Below are 22284 nucleotides of genomic sequence, written 5' to 3' on the forward strand. Positions count from 1 at the left end.
ACTGGCATTTCTGTTGTCATTTGCTGTTATATTTTCATTACTTTAGAAAATGTCAGGATAACTTTACAGTTTGAGGGGAAAAAATATTTCTCTGCTGACTTCACCCCTAATCAGTTACTGAATATATTGCTGATTGGAACTACAGTTCTAAACATAATTCCTTGAATGTAAGTCTCATTGAAATAAATGAAACTTACTTCCAAGTAAATATACTTAAATCTGCATATAATGCAGTTTTTCCTTATGCAGTATAAATTACTTTTACCTAGATTGCTCCTATCTATTTGTGGTAAATTATTTATATAAGTTAACCCAGCAATTATTTCAGGATTAGATTGACATAAGTTTCAACATTGATTACTTAGGTGAGGAAGTAGATGACATACTGGACCACATCAGCGAGGCCAAGAGGGGGGAATTGTCGTCTGGGCAGCCAAGGACCTCTATACACACTGCCCAGGCTTGTGCCCCAGAGAGATAACTTCAGTGCTGCCAAAGCAGCAAAAACAATGTGGGAGGCAGCAGTTATGAGTTACTGGTCTCTGCAGCCACAGTGGGTGCTGTGATACTCCAGTGGTTTGACTTTGCTCCTGGAGGTGCACTGCATTGTCTTTTGAGACAGATGGATGCCAACGAGTGTAAATAAGTACCTCCTGATGTCTGCTCTGAATCTTCCAACACTAAGTTTCACTGTCCACGAGTTCTAATATTACAAGTGAGGGAGAAAATCTGTCTCTAACCACACCATGCATGATTTTATGCATCTCTGTATTAGGAGGAATGTGCATTAAAATGCATATGAAGTTTGGGGAGCACTTTAATAATAATAAAAAGCATAAACTGATGTGGAAGTGTGGGCATGCTGCACTTAAAACTGAAAAATGAAAATAGCAGATTCATCCAGTTAAAGTTCAGCCCTTTTAATTATCATTGAATGCAGTTGGAGATTTAAGCATCACCCTAAATAATTCAGATAGGTGGTATTAAAAGGTTGTTAACTTTTGCTAGGATTTATACCTCCTTGTCTCTAACATTCCTCAGTGTTTCTACCTGGCATCCTTCAGCTAAAGGAAATCTGCAGCTGCTTTGGGGGAAGGCTTTTGTCACTACCCACCTCCCGAGCAAGCAAAGTGGCAAAAATGTTCCCTGGGGGAGGAAAGCAGCTTCTCTTAATTCAGGGCCCATTGAACAATATATCCCTGTTGATCTCAGACTGAAGCCAGTGTAGTCTGTGAACTGCCTGGTAGGAGGAAAGTAAGCTGTTTCCCAGCCCATCCGCTTTTTTGGCCTCCTTTGGGACGCCATTTCAACATGCAAGTTCTCTTTAGTGCATCTGCTAGCGTTGCACTAGATGGCACTGTTGGTATGCAAGAGAGATTGTAATCAGAGTCGTATTTGTTATGCAAGCCCTGAAACCCAGATGCACCAGGCTACCCATACATTGGAAAACGCTACATTTCTGTCTTCTCAAAGGACACATGCCCACCATTACTTTCTAATTCTGCACACGCATCCTTCTCAGATCTGGTTGTTTGTTTTTTTTCAACCGCCATGTGTGGATGTCTGTCCATGATTATTATTTTTAAACAGCAAAAATGTACTGATATAAACCAAGTGAACTCAATGGAAATGAATTGGCTTAACCCCCAAATAGTTTTATTTAACCCGGCAGTCACTATGTAAAAGGTTGGGTCCTCCATGCAAGTTACACATTGTTGACTATGGTAATGATGTCAACGAGTAAATTATGTTCATGAGATGAGTGGAGATCAATTCACCGGGATTAAGGCAGCATTTAAGAAAAGAACACAGAGTGGAAAAGACAGGTTTGAAAAGGCTGAGCCCATTGCAAAGATAAGAAGGACTTTTGTTTGTTGGCAGTCTCCCAAGGCTCACGGAAACATTTCGGTTTTTCCCATCCATAGAGAGAAGTTGACAGAAAGCAGAGAAAAATATCAATCACAGTATGCTCCCAGAGGAAACAACTTGAAAAATATTTTCAAAATTGGGCTTTCCTGTTTAGGGGAAACATTTGCTTTTCTAAAATGCACACGTTATTCTTCAGTAATATATCTGCCAAAAGGGGAGAACAATTTTGTTTCCTTAGATTGAGACCTCATATCTTCAAATGCAGAGCCATTCTTAACATATTCAGGAACTGAACAGTAAAATGTCAGTTGCCAATTCTGTGTTACAGAGGACTTTACTCCAATTCCGTACAAAGCGCCACCTCCTCCGAAAGTAGAAAGAAAGTTCCCACCGTATCATGGATTTGGCTCTGAAGAGGACTCCCTTTGCTCCTGCACGGGCTTGCTTCCCAAACCACCCCAAAAAGACTTCAAGAAATTCATGGAAAAAGACAGGTACCTGAGCAAAGGCAATATTTGGAACCTATCCCCCCCTCGATTCCTGAAATGGAAAGTGAGAGGGGGAGGGAAATTACCATTAAACGTTTTTATGTCAACCGATTTTACAAAAGGGCTTTGTAATATTCATAATTCTTATGAATCAAACCGATAATAGATTTTCAGAATTTAGAGTCTGTGTTCCTACCATACATGCCTGTTTTCGTTAATCTCAAAGGCTTAGCTCTAAAAGAGATAACAAGAACCACAATAGTGACACACTAGTGTCCAGTATGTAACGGGGGAGGGATGCTGTCCTCTCCTTCCTTTGTTTTCCCATTTACTTTTCCTGTTTCCACTGTCTAATCACATGCTGTGCTGCCTAGTGATGCTTTATCAGTTTTGTAAGGGATTCTGGGTTTTGTTAAACTTTTTTTGGAATCAGTGCTTCTGTGTTACTGTGGTTTGCTTGGGAGTTTTTATTAGCAGAATGATGGAGGGAGAGCCCAGACATGTCCGCTTACCCCCTTTTTGGTGGTGCGGCAGCTTTGTGGGACAGCCAGCGCCTCCCCTCTTGCTGACGATGCAGGGCTGGGTGTCGGGGTCTGATCCCTGCCGGAGCACAAACTTCAGCTCCCACTGCTGGCTTGAAATCCTGCTCTGCGTCAGCCTGCCAAATTGGCCAGTGGTGCGGAGGGCTGGGCTCTCAGGGGGCAGGCTCTCGGGAACAATCAGGCTTCCCTCAGGCCCACTCCTGAGGGATTTAAAATAGCTCACACCAGCCCCTGATGCCCAGCTCTTCTTTGTGGGATCACAATTGCCGGGCTTAGTTGGCTCAAGCTCAGCGTAAGACCCGGGGGATTTTTAGCCTTGGTTGGGGGGGGTGTTTGTACCCTCACCTTCCCCTCCAGAAATAGGGTATCCCGTTAAAGGGATCCGTGATGGAGTTGCTTCTGACCATTTGCCCAGACGGGGGGCTTGGGCCTCAGCACTCTTAGAGGCGGGGATCCCCCTATTTGATGTAAGTCATAGGAATCCCTGCTGCTGGGTTGACCCTGATGTCATTTCCGGTAGGCAGCCCGGAAATAAATGCTTACCCAATGCCTGTGCCAAACCATTTCATCTGTAGGCAATAAAGTTGTGGCTTGATTTGATCCCATTCAACTGTATGGTCTCCTTTATTGGTAGCTCACCTGAGCAGGGGCGGGGGTAGTGTGTGGTCATGTCCTGCCAAGTAACTCCAGATCCATAAAATCATGTGTTTCTTGTCTGGTGCGGTATAGAGTACATTGTTATTGGAGTGCCATTTACAATTTATTGCTTTAGTTTGTAAAATTGTATGCTGCTTTTTTAATCAGCTACCTCACAGAGTGAACACTTTTTAGAATGGTAAACAGCTTCTGATATTTTGCTACTGCTTAAGCTTAGGTTGGTTATTCCGCCCCACCCCCCAAACAAAAATGTGTTTGGAAACACAAAAACAAACTCATTAAAGGCAAAACCTGGGCATGGGTAATGGCAATCTTCTCAGTGGTTCAAACTGATGTAAAAGTTGACCAAAGACTGTTAACTTTTTATTCGTTTTACTAAACAAATGGCAGGACTTCTCCATGTAAAGGGAAAGGAGACAAATCTTGACTTTGTACCTCTTCTGCTATTACAGGCAAGGCCTCGAAAGTAATTTACTGCGATTTCTTGCACAATTTATTACTACTGATCCCATTGACAAAGACCGGAAGTTCATTGTTTCTTATTATCTGAGTGATGACACCATTCAAGTGTTTGAGCCTCCCCAACGAAATACAGGTGAGAGGCAGATTCAGTTCTAGGTAATTCTAGTGAAAAGGGCGAAGGGCCTTAGTCATTTATTTATTTTAAAGGATCACAGCCTTCGTCAGTTGGGCGGAAATAAATGCGAGAAATAACTCGTGCAGGGACACACAAGGCACACACATTCATTTGAAGGCAGACAGACCTGTTGCATTAGAAATGGTAGGACCATCCCAGGATTACTTACCCCTAGCAGAGCTGGATTGGAACGAACTAGTGCCAGCATAACAATGGATCATGCAGAGATGCAGTGGCCAAACTCCTTTGAGGGTGAAGACTTGAATGTGCAGGAAGCTTTATAAACATTTGCTTATTTCTAAAAACCCAAATTGTTGTAGCATGTTTGTATGCCCCGGACACATAGGTTACTACTCAGTCTTGTCTACAAGCCTACAAAAGTCCCTGCCCTGCAGAATAATGTTTTGCTAGTCTGTTGGGGGCTAGCAGAGGAAGAAAGGAGGGCGTTTCTATGATGAGGAGATATCCTATGGCTAGCAGGCAAATCCTTAAATACAAGGCTGTGTAAAATCACAACCTCAGAGGGTGCATGTCCTCTGGTTAGTATCTGGGTGGTTTGTAATTGTGGTAGCCACCTCCTCCAATTAGATCACACACACCCCAATTTGTTCTTATTCAGGTGTTAATCACCAATAAAAGCTCCTGCTGTCTCTGGCCATAAACTGCGTAACTGGATAGAGATTTCTAAACTGAAATCCACCATTTTCCACAGTAGCAAAAGAGTACTTGATTTTGTATGGGCATTTAATATGCAGCATGCTGTATGGGGAGCGGGGGAAAGCAAATTTAGGTGCACTTTTCTGATGCTTCAGTAATGTATTGGTGGTCTGAGAATTTAATGCAGTTTAGCTTTTAAGGAGATTACGCAATGCAACTGCAGTTCCCAGGCCTAAATGGATTGCAGGTGGTAGAGTCTGTTGGATTTGGATGAAGGTTCATTGTTGGTGGGTGGGGCCGGGGTGATGGAAAGGGATTATACCCTTTTCTCTCCCTGTGTTTATGATAATTATCTGGTGCACTTTGTGGCTCCTGTTGCCTCAGAGGCAGTTGTGCATATCTTTCGAGATGGGGGTACTGCCAACGGGTTGGGAGACTTGACAATAAGTTGGGTAGTTTGCTGGTGTGTGAAGAATAGGGTGAAGGCTCCATTGGCAATGAAAATGGCAATCCTAAGGGATGTGTGAGCTGGCTTCTGGCTCTTTTTTTAGACTCTTGTGCTTGGCTGCCCAAATCCTTTTGGGAAGCCTGAAAGTGGGACCTGAACACAACACTCCTCTCCCCAACTTGTGATTCCCAGCAATTGGTGTTCAGAGACATTTACAGCCATCGGATAGCCTAGGGATTAGGAGCCAGTGCCCCTCCAGCTGTTATTGGACTCCAACTCCCATCAGCCCCAGGCAGCATGGCCATTGGTTGGGGATGACGGGAGTTCAGACTAAGACCAACATATGGAAGGCCACAAATTCCCCATCTGTGATAACAGCTGATAAGACTAGTAGCCATTCTTTCTTCAGCTAGTGGTGATAGGAATGGGGACAGACTTGTTTATCATCACCATCAAAATTCATACAAGAAGGTTGGGTCTGGTATACTCCATCATTCTGGGGAATTGCAACAAGAGGAAGTGATAGAAACTCTTTCCTAGGTGCTGTTTGTGCTCGGGTAAACAAGATGGTATACTTTGTGTTGTGCTGTATTTCTGAAAACAAAATACCGCACCTTCTCCAACCTCCCAGATCCTTACACTAGTGGGAGAGAAAGAGAGAGGGAGGGAGGGAGGGAGAGAGAGAAGTTTGGGCTGTGCTGTCTTTGTCAGTACCTTCTGAATAATTGGTTTTATTTTTCCATATATTTTTCCATTGCAAAAATTATTTTATAGTTGCTAGAAAGTAAATGTCTCTAAGTGAAGAAACCCAGAACCAATAATGGCATTAAAAGCTTTTGTTGACTAGATAATGCAGCTGTCTGCTCAAACTGATGGTCTTATATGCATCAGTAACTAGATGGGAGGAAGCTGTTGTGACCTGGCTTCTATTCTTGACTCTTAAATTGTCATGCTTTTACAGGCTTAAGTCAGATCCTGAATTTTACTTTAATGGATTTTTCACCTTTCAGTTTTATTGTGAAAGGAAGATTTCTGAACCAAACTCAGGTTGAATAAAGCATTACAGGTTCTGCATTTACTTATAATTTGGACTCTAAATGGAATTTCATTGCATTGCCCATCCCTTTTTATGACACTTATATCACCAAATAATACATATGAAACATTTTATGATGCCTAATGCATACTTTGGGGATTTTGGTTGGGAGTGCAGGTATAAGCAGGAAATGAACCACAGGCATACCAGAGTTCATGTACTGCTTGTTCAGCCCAAAGTATTATATGCCCAAGGGAATGATCTGAGGGCACATGCTACAGCAGCCACTTGGTTGAAGCTAAGAGGGTCTCTGGTTGGGTCGGTGCCTGGATGGTGGACTCCCCGAGAGCATAAAGACTTCCATTCTACAATGGAAAATGGCAGAATAAAAAAGTACTTAGTAAATCTGGGGTTGACCAGGTGGTACCGCCACATCTTCAACTGAGCTTTCATCAGTCCAGCTTGCATGGCCCAAAGGTTAGGGATAACTAACTTTTCCCATTGATTTCAATGACTTGGATTCTAGGATAAACTAACTTAGGGAAGTTTATGCATGGAAAGTTTCCCATCTCCTTTCAGCCACAGGAGCCCCTTGAAAAACCTCTCCTGAGGGCCGGAGACACTCCTGAACAATGTGTGACGGGGTGTGGGAGACTGATGGGAATCACCCTAGGCTTGGGTGATAAGATAACTTAAAGAAATTGATGGAAGGAATGTTTCCCATTCCCCTACTTCCAGGAATTCCTTAAGTTAACATAATGTGGAATCCAACCCATTGAAATCAGTGGGTCACGTTCATATTCCTCTCCAGCAGGCTCCTGTATCGCATCCCACACCATTCCCAACCCACAGGAGAAACTTTATGAGGGTTGCACTTAGTTGTTGTGGGTGGGAGGAAGGATGAGGAACTCCTTTGTCAGACACTGAAATGGCCATATCAAGGAATCTGCATTTAAAGGTGGAAATAAATATTGTGGTATGGCCAGCTGGCTGATAGGAAATTTGAGGGTGCAGTTTCTTTGGTTTCTTTCTGAAATATACAACTTGTTATTTATTGTTCTCTTGTTACAGGGATAATTGGTGGGAAATTCCTGGAAAGAGGTCGTGTTAAGAAGCCTGGGCAAGAGCTATATAAGGCTGAACTGTCTGAGTACTACACAGCAAAGGATCTGTATGTCGGAGCTAAAGTGTGTTTCCATGGACACGTCTTTCTTTTGGTGGATGCTGATGAGTATGCTTTCAACTACATGGAGAAACATGCAAATGAGGCAAGCTGTGCTTTCCAATCCTTATTTGGCCTTTAAAGCGTATGGAGTTTTATTATCTTGCTTAAATAATGGTGGCTCTGAAAACCACTGTTTATTCACCCCCAAGATCAACACAGAGCCACCGTTGTCTCATTTGAAAATGACCCGGTGAGAAAAACGGGTCCATGTTCTCAACCTGTTCTCTGCGAGATACATACCAAATAATGTCTTTGGTAAATGTCATGGAGTACACTTTGTGCCTGATGATTCAGGCTCGCAGATTGACTTTCATAATGTCCTAATCCTGCCTTTGTTCCTGGAAGAATAAATCAGCAAAAGCAAAAAAAGAGAACTGCTGATACAGTCTGCACTGTACCAGTTAATTTTCCCGTGCAAAAGATAAAGGAGTCGAAGCTAACCAAACAAAATCCATAAGAGCATCTGATAGTTGTTATGGTTCCTTCTCCACAAAGGAGTTGTGCAAGAGCCCTTGGGAGAAAGAACAACCAAATAGGGATAAAATTAGGATTCTGAAAAAGATAGTACAGCACTAGGGACACTGTTTTTAAAAAGTCATATGTTATGGGTTATAACGTATTCTAATGAAATAGCCATGTTTCAATAAAGTTGCATTAGGGTCACTTCCAGACAACCTGTTATTGAACGTTCATCCTGATGTGATTGAGCAAAGTTTGCAGGGAGATTAGATGCCAACCACTATTTATTGAACATTCGTTCTGATTTGTTGTGCAAGATCCCCAAATGGTGAATGCTGTTCCATTTCCGGTGCTGAAGTAAGATTCTGCAACAAGTCCAATTGGCTTCTGTATGTGGAGGGGGTGCCACATCTTATGCAGCACAATGTCTTTGACTGGCACTGATTTTCTCAGGTTGAACTTGGCATCACTTTGAAAACTTTTTATACAAGCTGCTTTGGGATTCAGTGCTGGTGTTTTAAAAATAATGCAAATATAATGCAACTAATGCATGTCTTTGTCATAAAGGATATGAATAACTAGCTACTGTAGTTTTCAAGCTGCTGTGCATTAGTACTTTGTATGTATTAAATATATGTTCTGTTAGTCTCACCTGGACCCTTTCTTTACAGTTTCCTATGGCCAATATCTGCGTAATTTTGGACAAACTGAAGGCGATAGGAGAACCTCGATCAAGAGAGATTAAGCAGATTTTTGCAGCTGCTGATCCTCAACACACCACCACTATTGATTATGATGAATTTAGGTAAGTCTCTGAATGCCTAGACGAAAGGCAGTTTAAGTTTAGGGTATCATCTGTGAGGTTCATATCATCAATAATAGAGAGAGAAAATCTACTAGGGTGTTGGATATTGGCTTTCTCTATTACATAGAGCACAAACAGGTTAACTAACACAAGGTCCTTAGCAGTGGTACCTGTGGAGCACCTATGGAGTCTTGTTCTGACCTGAATTTGTAGCTTTTAGTAGGAGGGACATATTGTGTGGAGTTTTGGCAGTCTCATTGCTATAAATGATAGGTGCAATGAATACACACAGGCTGCATACACACCCTACACTTAAAGCACATTTTCACCCCACCCCCTGCACATTTAATAAGCTACAGTTCCCAGTACAGTGGTACCTCTGGTTATGAACTTAATTTGTTCCGGAGGTCCGTTCTTAACCTGAAACCATTCTTAACCTGAGGTACCACTTTAGCTAATGGGGCCTCCTGCTGCTGCCGTGCCACTGGCACACGATTTCTGTTCTCATCCTGAGGTAATGTTCTTAACCCGAGGTACTACTTCCAGGTTAGCAGAGTCTGCAACCTGAAGTGTTTGTAACCCAAAGCGTTTGTAACCTGAGGTACCACTGTAGTCTATGGGGAGGGCCGCTGTGCTTTAAATCTATGGTGTGTATACTGCCTCAGACGTGTGAAGCTGCCTTACACTGAGTCACACTTTTGGACCATCCAGTTCATCAGCGTTTCCCACTCTGATTAGAAGCTGCTCTCCAAAGATTCAGACAGAGGGTTTTCCAGCTGCCCGAGATCCATTTTTTAAAAAAGAGGTGTGAGGTATCAAGCCTTGGTCCACACACCTGACTCTGGTTGCTGGCATGTTCTGATGATGCGCACCTCACCCTGTTCCTAAGGCTCTTGTTGGAACACAAAAGCCTCACTGACGAGTGCAAAATTGAAGCAGATGACAAACCCACTTTATTGTTCCTATATTCTATTCCTGATTTCCAGTCCTGTTCTTTCATTATACGACAATTTCTGTCATTTGAAATCCTTAAGGCTGCAGTCTATGCACACTTACATAAATCCCATCAAACACATTTAATTGTCACTAAACATGCATACATGTTTGTGTTTTTCTTGATACATGCAATAATTACAGGTTTGTGCAGAAACATTGTCAAAGTAAACACGAAACCTCCCTGTGGAAACGCAAACTTATTTCACTTTCTCCTTGTCTTTTAATTAAGGGCATTTTCCAGTGTTTTGCAGGACACTGGCCTGAAACAGTAAAAATGTTTAAACTAGGATCTACAAACTCCACTTCCAAGTCATTTTCATCTGGGCAGAAAATATGCAAAAATTATACTCTGCTCTGAAGCTTCCAGTTACTGTACTCCCCCTGCCCTTTATCTTATTTTCCATCTAGCCTGGAAACGGATGATTTGTTTGTTTTTTCCTTGAAAGCTAAAGTGCGACCCCAAATTTTGTTCTTGTAACTCCAGTTGATGATTTGGCATTATGTTTTAATGGCCTGGTTTGATCCATTTTCTACAAACATATTTTACAACTGGGCACTGTTTTGTAAGCACAGATGGATCTTTATCATATCCCGGGACTCAATTTGGATGTTTAAAGTAATGTGCATGATTGTTGTGTCTTTGTATTGAAATGAAAATCAAATGGCAAAGTACCATGCACATATTGAGGTTTTATATTTCTGAGAATTTCTTATATCAGGAAAAGTTATACTGATTTTGAGCAAGCATCCATACATCTCTTTGAAATATTTGGCTTTTGTTATGACTTAAACCCATCCTGTGCAATGTGCTTTTTAACATGTGTAATAATTTGAAGAGAACTTTGCAAACCAACACTTTCAAATTATAGTGCAATCAGTTTAACAACACGATAGCTTTAAGAAAATTTTGCTGCCTCGACACAGATTGAGTTTACTTTTTGTTCTTAATGCAAAGCCACTTCAGAACACACTGGAAAGCAAAAGAAAAATAACAAAAAAAATTGTTACCAAATCAGTAGATTGTGCATCACTTAAATATAACAGCTTTTGAAGAAGGTTTTTTTGGGTTTTTGTTTTTTTAAAAAAATTTAATTTATTTGTTTCCGTGTTATATGAATTAGTCATTATTTCTACATGCAGCTATTCAAAAAAGTGTTTATGCTGGATGAGTAGATAAAACAGCTGCAAAAAGCACAATTATTAGCACAGTTACGACATTTTGGAATTGGGGTATTGTTAAGGGAATTGTTTTTGCTAGGGGGGTTGTTGCTGTTATTGATATTATTTTTTTGTATCAATGTGTTTCATTTATTGTTTATGACTACCTTTGATATTTTTGTAATTATGTTTTTTTGCATGTCGTAAGCCACCTTGAGCATGGTTTTAACTATGGAAAGGCGGCCTACAAATAAAATGATGTATGCCTGTATGTATTTTTCCATTTCATTTTTTAATTTCCATTCCATTTCATTGTGTTGAAGCTCAACAAAAATAAGATTTAGTGTAGATGCTAGTTAAAAATTAGCAGTATGTTTTGTGCCAACACAGTTTTGTACTAACGGAAGGCCACTTCAGAAAATGCTGTATACATTTGTTGCTCTTTTCAGGTACACTTCATGCAAGCAATTATAATATGCATTTTTTTTCTTCCTCAGAAATTTGCTGTTGAATATCTCAGATAGAAATTTATCAGAACATGAAATTATGACCCTTGGGCGATACTATAGCTTGAGAGATAAGAATGAAATGGATACCACCTATCTTCTAGCAGTGGCCCAGGAACAACTTAAGAAAAATAGCTTTGAGAATTTTGGTCAACTCTTGGCAATGCTTGTGTACAACGACCGGAGCAAGTAAGGAATGACTGTGTACATAGCTAAGTACTTAAAGGGTGCAAGGGGGTAACAGGGAAGTTATAATATATTTACAGAAGGTGTATGTTGTCAGTAGGATACAGCTTCTGAACTTTCAAAACAGTTGTTCTTATTCAGCTTCTGCATTTCTGATGCTAATGGCTTGTAAGCAGCTGGATGTAGATGTTTCCGTTAGGTATGAGGAAATAGCTGATTTTCCTATTAATTTCTATGAAGCCCCTCCTGGAAATACGGTGGCCTCACCTAGTGAGGAAGGCCATCTCTGTCCGTGTTGATTTTCCCATTGGAATTAGTGGGAATCACACTCTGATCCTAATCACACCTACTTGGAAGTAACTTCAGTACTTCCTCTGCTTTGGATTGTAGACCTTAAAGTCCTTTGCTTTGCCGATGGTGGTTTGGGAGTGTTCTTCTGCTTTAAGTGATCGGAGAGCTTTGCTTCTTTCCTTACATTGAACATAGGCAAAATATGTCATCTGTCTCAAAGTCCTTTGCGGCATTTTGGAAAGACCCAGTGTATCTTCCTTGCCTCCCTTTGTCGGGCAGGGCTTGTCCTTTTTGCTGCTCTGAGAATCCAGTGTCACTGTTATGTTCTGAATCTAATTACTACAGGGAAACAATTTTTAAATCCTATTGACTTAATTGTTTTGGTCTGCAATCTGTTAATTCAAAGCTCCAGGTTTGGAAGAGAATATATCAATCTGTTTCCCACTGGCCTTCAGCACATTTTAGCATCCTGGAGGCAAAGTGCTTGAGCAAGTGGGATTTCTGGGGCGTGGCGTGAGTGTCATTTGGGTGGGCAGACGAGCCTGGTGCCTAGTGGTGGTTTCTTCTTTTACTTTTCTCTCCTTTGCCAGAAGAGCCAGAGAGCTGCAGCCCTTCTCTGAGGGTGCATGAGGGGGAGGCCCTGGCAGAAGCACTGAGATGGACAGGTTGACTGGTGGCTTAGGAAAAAGGAACACGAAGTCAGACCAATGGCCCATCTAGCTTTTGAGTTTGAGCAGGATCTGGAGGCGCTGGGGAGTGACCTGGAGCCTTCTGCAGCTAAAGCAGATGTCCTACCTCTGAGCTGTGGCCCTTGACCCTAATAAGTAGGCATGAGTATTAGCCTTCCCTGGTACTCAAAGCTCCACACAATGGAGCAGCTTGAAGGCAAGGAACAGTCACCGGACTGCATTTTAAGAAGCTTTCCTTTCCAAAAGCTTTCCCACCATCTTTTCCAGGTTACTATTTTTAAAATGCAGATATTGACACCTCTTAAACCAAGCATTTTACATTTTTCTATTTTCATTTAAAAAATGAATTCCATGAGAAACATTTCTGTTTGTGCAGATGCGGACTGCTGGCCAGCGACAAGTGCAGGACCATATGCAAGTCCTTCAGGCTACCAGTAGCAGATGATCTTTTGCGAGCGATATTGGCTGCGTAAGTCTCAATCTAAGATTATATGAATTTATGTAAATGGTGTGTTGAGTCAGGAATGCTGGAAACCAGGAACAGTTTTTAAGCAAGTTGAGGAAGGTTTGAAGGAGACATAGCCTCCTGGGGCATACACCTACGTTTCTTTTGTCTCACTGCTGCGGCTGGATTTGCTGATATCCGGAAGTAGAACAAGGGGTGCCTCCACAATCTACTACTACTACTACTACTACTACTAATTTATTATTTGTATCCCACCCATCTGGCTGGGTTTCCCCAGCCACTCTGGGCGGCTTTCACAAAGACCAAAAATACACTAAGATGTCTCACACATTAAAAACTTCCCTGAACAGGGCTGCCTTAAGATTTTAATCCTGTACAGGGTTCCCTAAAGCAGTTTTTGTTGGGGTCAACAAGTGAAATGTGATAGGCCATGACCCACGGTAGAAGCTAACAATCTTGCCACGGTGAGAGAAGTGCTGTTCCCTCTTAAAATTCCAGCTATACTGCAAAAGGGAGTCTGCTGCACTCTCCTTCAAGCATGAGTCAGTCCAGATCTTTACCTTTTCTCCCTCTCCCCTGAAGTCCAGCTTTGACAGGTGGCCAGGGCTACCCACCAGCCAATCACCTGACATCATGATGACATCAGGTGACAGCTAGCTGGGTGGCCCTGCCCATCTGTCTAGAGTTGACATGTGAAGTCAGCTTCACCAGCCTGTTTTCTGCAGGGGACAAACACTCTGGTGAAGCAGTACCCAACAGGATTGAACTCTCTGCTCACCAGCTGATGAATAGTGACTTCAGTCTTGCTCTCTGCTAGGCTCTGAGCAGGATTCAACCCACCACCCATGTATCTGAGTGGGAGCAGGGTGCAATTCTGTGTTGGCTGTGCTTGCCAGTTCTCTCATCAGCTGCTGAATTGATGGGGTGTTAAATCCTGATGGTTTGGCTGTTATATATTATTGAACCCCACTCCCCCATCAGAGTGATGTCAGCTGATTAACAGATGGGTGTGGTTTGGGGGAAATGGCCTTGTGGGCCAAATTGGCCTGCTGGTGGGGCAAGAGGTTCCTCACCCCTACGTCAAAGGGGTGCATGAGACAGCTGAGGAGGAGGCATGCCTGGTGCAACTTCAAAGCATTCCTGCATGACTAGGGATTGAGGAGCAGCTCACTCAGGCTGAAGCAAACAGCCTTCCATCTCCATCTGAGGCTGTTGGGGAATAGAGAGGGAACTGCCTCCTGTTGCAAACTTTTGAAACAGTTGGGAAAACCTGGAAAACTTGTTTATCTGAGGTGAAAATGAGATGAGTGTTCACACAACAAACAGCTATCTTCAAATTGTCACCAGAATCTTTAGCCTGACTTGAATAAAATGGCAAGCTGTCAGCAGTTTGCCAAGTTGTGCTTCTCCCCGTTGATTGCTTCACATACTCATGAGAGTTTCATTTTTGTCTTCATTGCAAACTGTCTTTCTGTGGATCCCTTCTTACCTTTTTATTAACGAGATGGATCACATGAGCTCTGTGTGTGTACATTACACTCTGATTCAATGTCTTAGAGATGCTGAAACAGCCTGGATTATTGTTTAGGAACTGTGCTGTTCAGACAGCTGTTTCAATAGTGACGGTTTAAATATATATATAATACACAGATTGCAAATGCGGTCTGAATCTGACAACATTCAGTGAAAAGAGGGGCATTTGTTATTGAGGTGTGGGGCTGCTCAGATTGAAAACGACATGGCACAGATGTCAGAGTTCCGCTGGGCATCTATTGTACTGAGCAACCTGCTTGCAAAATGAGAGTGTAGGGCTATTGCTTTAACTTGTGTGACTTTAGGAATATTACAAGGTTTATAGCTCCCATACTTGCATTGAGGTGGGGGAGAATGAACCTGCAGTTTTACTGTGTTTTGGCATGGGCTTCTCAAGATGTGCTGTGAAACTCACGAGGGAAGCCTCTGTGTAAGGAAGGGTCAAAGCAGTACACTGGAGGAGAAGCATGCCGTCTCTTGGCCCAAGGCCACCCAAGTTGTCATCCCTTGCTGAAGCCCAGATTTTCCTCCTCCTACCTAACCCATCTTGGGCTCTCAGGAGCTATGAGGCTTCTTGCTCAGGTCACTTCCTCCTTACCAAACAGCCCCCTCCCCCCCATCTCCTGTTTTGCTGAGGGCTTTGATATTGAATTAAAAGACTATATAATGCCAGACTTGCCTTGTATTGCCTTGTTAAAAGTGAAACCTCTCAGAACGTGAAATGGTTCCTCACCTTTTAAAGACTTTTGTGGCCTGTCATAAGACAGCAGTAGGTAACCTTTTGTTTTTCCCCTCTTTTCTGAAATGCCTAATAAAAATAAGGCACAGTTATTAAAATATCTGGTGCCTCCATAAAACAAGAACTTTTCAGGGAGTTCCCTGCGGTAGGCAGATGGATGACTTTTGCAATTTGCTGCACATTCATCATTTCTGACACCTGCTCATGAGCATTAGTCAAAGGGAGTAAAATAATTCATTTTTAGAACTCCCACTAACCTGAACTGCCAAAAGTTGTTCTGGGACAGCTAGAATCCAGGAGTGAAATGAAGAATTCTCTCCTGGAAAGCAGTAATTAAATAGATGCAACCAGAAAAGAGAGTTATGTTCTATCACTTATGATAAATGTAATAAGTATTAAACATGGGGGCCTTGTTATCTATAAACCATGGAGCAATAATATGAAACTGTATTTGTGATGTGTACCCTGATCCCAAATGTATTTCATAAAGTGAACTGTATTGCACCAGTTATCTGAAAGAGAAGCCCACCCTTGCTTTCTCTGAACAGTGTGTTTAAAATCAGCGTATTAATCTGAAAATAAACTACAGGGCTCCATATCGCAAAATATGAAATGGGGCAAAGGAATGCATTACTTATCTAAAATACAGACATTAATTGAATTTGCTGTGGTTATTTGATAGCAATGAAGGCTAAGGGCTTGAATAGTTTCCCATGTTACTGTGCCACACTTGTTAGAATATTCTTTGAAAACTTGATCCAACAAATTTGAAAACTGGAGCATGTCCCCAGCTATTTCTTGAGTTATACAGTTCTAGTTTTACAGGGGTAGAAAAAGCATGCACTGTTTTTTCCACATTAACACACAACTCAGGCTTTGATAGGAACAGTGAAAAAGGAGGTAGATAACTGGTGTTCAACCCCATCTTCACGGGGCCGCATTTCCTGTGAAAGATTAGGAAGACAGTCAGGAGGTGCAGTTTGAGGGAGATTTGACACTAGAGGCCCAACTGGTCCCTGTGGCCCATGGCTGCTTTTGATCTCCCCTCCCCACTTCACTTATTTCAAAGATTTTTACGTCGTCTCTTACGGCACAATCCCATTCTGCACAGAGCGAGCCTGGCCACAGTTACCTGTGCTCCAATAACCTTCGGTCTAGACTATTGAAGTGTGCTGTGGGGAGTGCTCAGAAACTTACCGTATTTTTCGTCCCATAGGACGCTCCGTCCCATAGGACGCACCTAGTTTTTTGGGGGGGAAATAAAGGGAAAAAATTTCCCCTTTATTTCCCCTCCAAAACCAGGTCGGGGAACAGCGGGATGGTGGCGCTGCGCCTCCCCGCTATCCCCCGAGCTTGTGGGGCTGGCCGATGTCTGCCCGACGCGCGGGGTGCTCTGCTTCAGGGCATCCTGCGCGCCGGGCGGCAGGCTGCTATCTGCAGCATGGGGAGCCTTGCGGGAACTCCCGCAGGGCTCCCCACGCTGCGGGTGTCTGCCCGGTGCGAGGGGCACTCTGCTTCAGGGCGCCCCGTGCGCCGGGTGGCAGGCTGCTATCCGCAGCGTGGGGAGCCTTGCGGGAACTCCCGCAGGGCTCCCCACGCTGCGGATGTCTGCCCGGCGCGAGGGGCGCTCTGCTTCAGGGCGCGCCGGGCGGCAGGCTGCTATCCGCAGCGTAGGGAGCCCTTCGGGAACTCCCACAAGGCTCCCCATGCTGCGGATGTCTGCCCGGCACGAGGGGTGCTCTGCTTCAGGGCGCCCTGCGCGCCGGGCGGCAGGCTGCTATCCGCAGCCTAGGGAGCCCTCCGGGAACTCCCGCGGGCTCCCCAGGCTTGCTGATAGCTTCCTGAAGCCTGGATAGCGAGAGGGGTCAGTGCGCACCGACCCCTCTCGCTCTCCAAGCTTCAGCGAAAGCCTGTATTCACCCCATAGGACGCACACAGATTTCCCCTTCATTTTTGGAGGGGAAAAGGTGCGTCCTCTAGGGCGAAAAATACGGTAAGTTCAGAACCCAGCAGCTAGATTGCTACTTTTCTGGGAGCAAATCCCATTGAACATACTTCTGAGTAAACATTCATAGATCGTACTGGAAATCAGTTACCGGGAAAGGAAGCGTGGGTGGAGAAGAAACTTGATGAGCGTGCAAAAGCACCTGAAGTTAACAGAAGGGGTAATCTGGGGTTCTGTTTGGAAAGGCATTCATGGAGCAACAATTCAATGTACAGTAGTTAAGAGAAGCACAGGGTCAAAAATACTGCCTTCTGTGTGTTTTTTTTTTGTTTTTTGTTTTTTTAAAGTGCATACCCTCCAGTGGAAAATAATAAACAATTGGGTTTATATATATCCAAAAATTGCCTTCTATTCAAAAACCTATGCCACAAATTAAGTAAGTCTGCATATGGCTGCTTTGCATAATAGATTCTGGTTCCGAGATCCAGGTAGCCAGGTTAACTTGGACTGACTGATTCATTTTGGGGTGATGATTTGGAAATGGAAGGTGAGAAGGGTCTGGAAAATGGAGACAGGTGGACTGTGGAATAGAGGCTGGAGAATGGTAGCTATTGGAGAAGAACAAGACTTTTTCAGGGCACTGGGCCATTACCTCTGCTTAACCACCAGAAGTCCCTTTCTGAGTTCTGAAGTTTTTCATCAGACACTGTACATGCATTGCAAGCATTTCTTCCTTAGAACCTTGTAGCTCTTCCATTTCCCCCTGGTCTTTTCCGAGTCAGCCAAAAGAAGCACCCTGTGAGCAGAGAATGGCAAAAGCTTATTAATAAAATTGCAGGAGGTTAGCATAGTGTAGCCATCTAGTCTTTTCCCAAAAGATACTTTTGTGATGAAAGGTTGTAATAGTAGCTGTAAAAAAAACACACACAGAATATATTACAAGGGCCATAGAGCTTACTGAAAGAATACACTTTATTCTTAGACTGAAGTGTAAATCAGGTTTAATGCCTGTTGACTTTTATTGGGTGTGTTTGCTATTTAAACATAAGGGATTGGGAATAATTATTATCCAGGATTTTGGATATAATCTCTAAATTCTGGCTATTTATTGGTTCAATATTTTTATGTGATAAGTGATTACTTGTCCCAAACCAGAAGAAAAAATAATAATGTAAAACATATTTGTGGCAATTTTCCAGATTCCCCATCAGCAAGCAAACACAGGAACATAATTACCATCCCTAAACCAGTTGCACACTTCTGATAAACAAAGATTTTTAAAATTTTCACATAGGACGGTTGGACCTCATGGAATTCAGCTTCTAAATTCAGAAATGAGTCCCATAGGAATCAGCCTATAAGAAATATTCCCTTATGATAGATAAACCATGGGAGCTACAGGGACCACAACCTCCCTGCCATTAAATTGTGCTAGCTGATAGTAGCATCAAGGCATGAATTGCCCGGGGAAGAGAAAGCAGGCCAGCACAATATTCAGAAAATACTCCTGCCACATCCCTCCTGACTGCGTACCCTCCCAGACAGAGGAGAAGGGAACATGAACACCAGTTCAAACCAGGTGTTCATCCTTTTTTCATAGGAGAATTCCAGATATAATTCAGTGTCTACTCCAAGCATATGAAATCAAAATAAATGAACAGTTTAATTTTCCTTTATTCTACATCATTTGTTAATTCTTATAATAGCAGGTTGCTCAAACTAGACTCACCTAAACATTTTCATTTGGCACTCCCACTTCATTTGGAATTTTCATTTGGTACTCCCACAGTGGTAAGGTACCGCCTCTTTCCATATGAACCTACCCGGACCCTGAGATCATCTTCTGAGGCCCTTCTTCATGTGCCTCTTTCTTGAGAGGCCCAGAGGGTGGTAACACAAGAACAAATGGGTTCCATGGAATCATGGCTGTTGTAGTTTGCATTCAACTTTGTGGAGATGAAACATGCTAGACCCCCCACTGGCCCCACCGCCTTTTGTTGAGGGAATGGCTGTCAATGAGTGACAAAGGGTATTTTTTTCCCCTCTGCACACACGCACACATCATGAATTCATGTCCATTTGGTTTTTATAGGTTCAGAAATATAGTTTCTAGGTAAAGGATGAAAAATCATTGCTGTGTTAAGCAAAGTAATAGCCAGTCACTTCCTGAATATGTGCATTCCCAATCTGATTTTAGGTGTGAAGATTGCAAAGAGCAAGTAAATTATAAGAAACTAGTCGATGGGCTAAACTGGAGAGATCATCCAATTCCAGTTTTCCAAACCATCTTGATGCCTTTACAGGTAAGCCAAAAGTATTTCTGACTAATGGACCTGCACAAACAAGAACCTCCTATTGTAGCTTTCAAAGGAAGTCCAAACATTTATTGCAGTCAAATAATAAAAAATGTACTTAGTAATGAATGAGAACAAAACATCCAAAACTTTTTGTGGATTCTGAAACTTCACTACGCTTATATTCCTATTCCGAGGGCCACTTCTTACTTGACTGTTGAGGTTGCACGTTCTTCTGATGAGGCATAAGCCACATGTTGGGTGTCTCAGTACATCAAATTTCCAACCGATTTCCTGCTGCTGCATGACATCTGGATTGAAAGTAAAAATCTATGCTCAGCTTGCCTCAAAGTATTTTTGGTGTATTTCCCCCCTTGTTTTAATTGTTTAAATCGCTGAAGATAATTTTGATGAGTACATTTTAATGAAAAGGGGGTCCTGAGGGAAACTAAAGGAAGGAATGGAATTTGAATCCCCCTGTTGGATTTTTGAACTTTATCCATTATATCTTCATCTCACTTGTGATTTAGGATTGAGTATTTCTGGAGTGCTTGATGATTATATCTGACACACAGAAACCTCAGGCTGCGCTCTCATTGACTAACTGAATCCAGAGAGTTTTATTTAATCTGTCTACCAGTTTCTAAGCTAACAGGTCCCAGGAAATAAATCTTCTCCTCGCTGGTCCCATGGCTTCATAGATGCAGTTTACTGCCCTGATATCTTCTCCAAGAATGCTGTACTGAAGATCACTATTCCCCAGCTAGCTTAATCTCTAGCAAAAACTAAACAATTTATGTCCCAAAATTCCAAAGCCTGGTTTAAAGATGAGGTCTTCTCCCATCCCTGACAGCCATCAAACTGTCAACTGGGTCATATTATATTGTTAGTGGAGTATATTGAATGTATTCTGTTTTTATAGCACTGATTCTCAAATGGAAAGAGAGATAGTGCAGGGAGCTTCTGGAGCTACAGAGACCTCATCCTTAAGATGGGCCTGGGCATGCCTCTGGAGCATTATACGCTGCCTGGGAAAGGGGAGTTTTTTGTGAGGCACTGGGAAATTATGCACATCCAGGTCTGGTTTAAAGATGAGGCTTCTGCCACTGCTGAGCTCAGCCTTTTATCATGGTAAGTTTTAGGAAAGCATGGAGGGAGGAAGCACTGTGGAGAGCTTCTTTGGGTTTGGTCTTTCTGAGTTTTCTTGGAAAGTTCATGGAAGGCTCAAGCTTTTTCTGCAGGTTCTCTAAGAAAGTATGGAAACCCAAGTTGATTACAAGGTGGGCTGAGGAGAGCAAGCTCCTCGCTAGTTGCACGTAACCAGTGGGTTCTTGTGGTGGTGGTGTATTTTTAGGTTGGGCATGGGAATCAATATTCAGCCCCGCCTTCAGAGTAGCCTCTAAGATTTTGCTAGTCTCCTGTTACTGACTCTGCTCAAATTAAGGCTGATTAGAGTGATTTTGCATTCCCCAGGTGAGTTTTAATGCTGCTGAGGTTTTTCCTTGTCTCTGCCTCTGTTTTAAGGCCATTCGTTCTAGAAACTTGCATCTGATTTCTTAAGCTTAAACATATTCTTGTTAATGTTACTCTATAATACCACAGTTCTGTTTGTATAACGATTTGTGGACGGAAATGAGGACAGCATGGCTTAATTGGGTTTTGTGCCATTTCTGGCTGCTTTCCATTTCAGCCCTAAATGTGTTTTGACCACTTATTCTATTATTTTTAGTATGAAGATGAATGGAGAGGGGAGCCACCGACCCTTCCAGTGAAGAAGGTTCAATACTTACCTCTCATGGTGGATCTCTTTGGTAATGAAGATTCTTAGCACCTCTTGCAGATAAATGTTGCAACTTCCTTTCTCTGGAGACTTACTGTACATGCTTTTTTAAATAAAAGAATCACAGTTATAGATTTTTGGGGAAATGTAAGTTTTTGGTTTTTTTACTTTATTGTAGAAATATAATTTAGATACTTTTGTAATTCTTTCAAACTTCAATAGACTGTACTGTACATGCACTTTCACAATTAAAATCATTTAAATTTACCTTTACTCTCGGTTGTTATATGTGCAGTGAGCACTGGGTAACTCAGGAGTTTCCAAATGTTTTTGTGAAGTTTCTAGCTAAGGACCAAGTCCCTCACCACCACATACACACAGCCAGACTCTGCTGCCCTTCTGTTTTCTTACAAGTTGCTTGGGGATAGTGGCCATGCTGATCCAGACCCTGACACGACTCCTGACCCATTAAAAGCTACATTGAAGAAACAATTTGACCAGCCTCCCATCACTGCATATCTTCACTCAGAAAAGATGTGCCAGGCAAAACTCTTGCCTTTTATGCAACTTGGAAAAGATATGGACACTTTTGCAGTAGGATGGCTTTCATAATAAAAACATGATACGTTACTTTGAGCTTGGACACAGGCCTAGTCCTCTCTCAGATGGCAATCTTGTGCCTTGCAGTATCATTCCAGATCTGCAAGTAGTGGCTTACAGATCTGAGTGTTCTGAGTGATCTGACTTTGTGGTTGTAAGGGCTGCAAATTGCCCCATTATGATCTAGTTTTAGCAAATGCCAGATGAAGTGAAAGCACACTTCCTGGTTCTGCAGCTTCAGATTCTGGTAAGGGCTTGTGTGCTTGAATGCTTCTCTG

The 22284-nt window shown here is 42.5% G+C and overlaps 1 protein-coding gene across 3 annotated transcripts in view; it reads left to right on the forward strand.

The window, feature by feature from the left end:
* Window positions 1-21673, forward strand: part of EFHC2 (EF-hand domain containing 2) — a 53067-nt gene extending 31394 nt beyond the window's left edge. For all 3 annotated transcript variants that reach the window (XM_053386873.1, XM_053386874.1, XM_053386875.1), the window contains 8 exons: window positions 2198-2363; window positions 4009-4151; window positions 7406-7602; window positions 8690-8823; window positions 11475-11672; window positions 13026-13118; window positions 19530-19635; window positions 21356-21673. In XM_053386873.1, the coding sequence (XP_053242848.1) occupies window positions 2198-2363; window positions 4009-4151; window positions 7406-7602; window positions 8690-8823; window positions 11475-11672; window positions 13026-13118; window positions 19530-19635; window positions 21356-21454 (1136 nt within the window). In that variant the 3' untranslated portion in view covers window positions 21455-21673. The remainder of the gene's footprint in view (window positions 1-2197; window positions 2364-4008; window positions 4152-7405; window positions 7603-8689; window positions 8824-11474; window positions 11673-13025; window positions 13119-19529; window positions 19636-21355) is intronic.
* Window positions 21674-22284: the final 611 nt, after the last annotated feature.

The sequence above is a fragment of the Podarcis raffonei genome, chromosome 4 (assembly GCF_027172205.1).
Source record: "Podarcis raffonei isolate rPodRaf1 chromosome 4, rPodRaf1.pri, whole genome shotgun sequence".
In the NCBI taxonomy this organism is placed as follows: domain Eukaryota; kingdom Metazoa; phylum Chordata; class Lepidosauria; order Squamata; family Lacertidae; genus Podarcis; species Podarcis raffonei.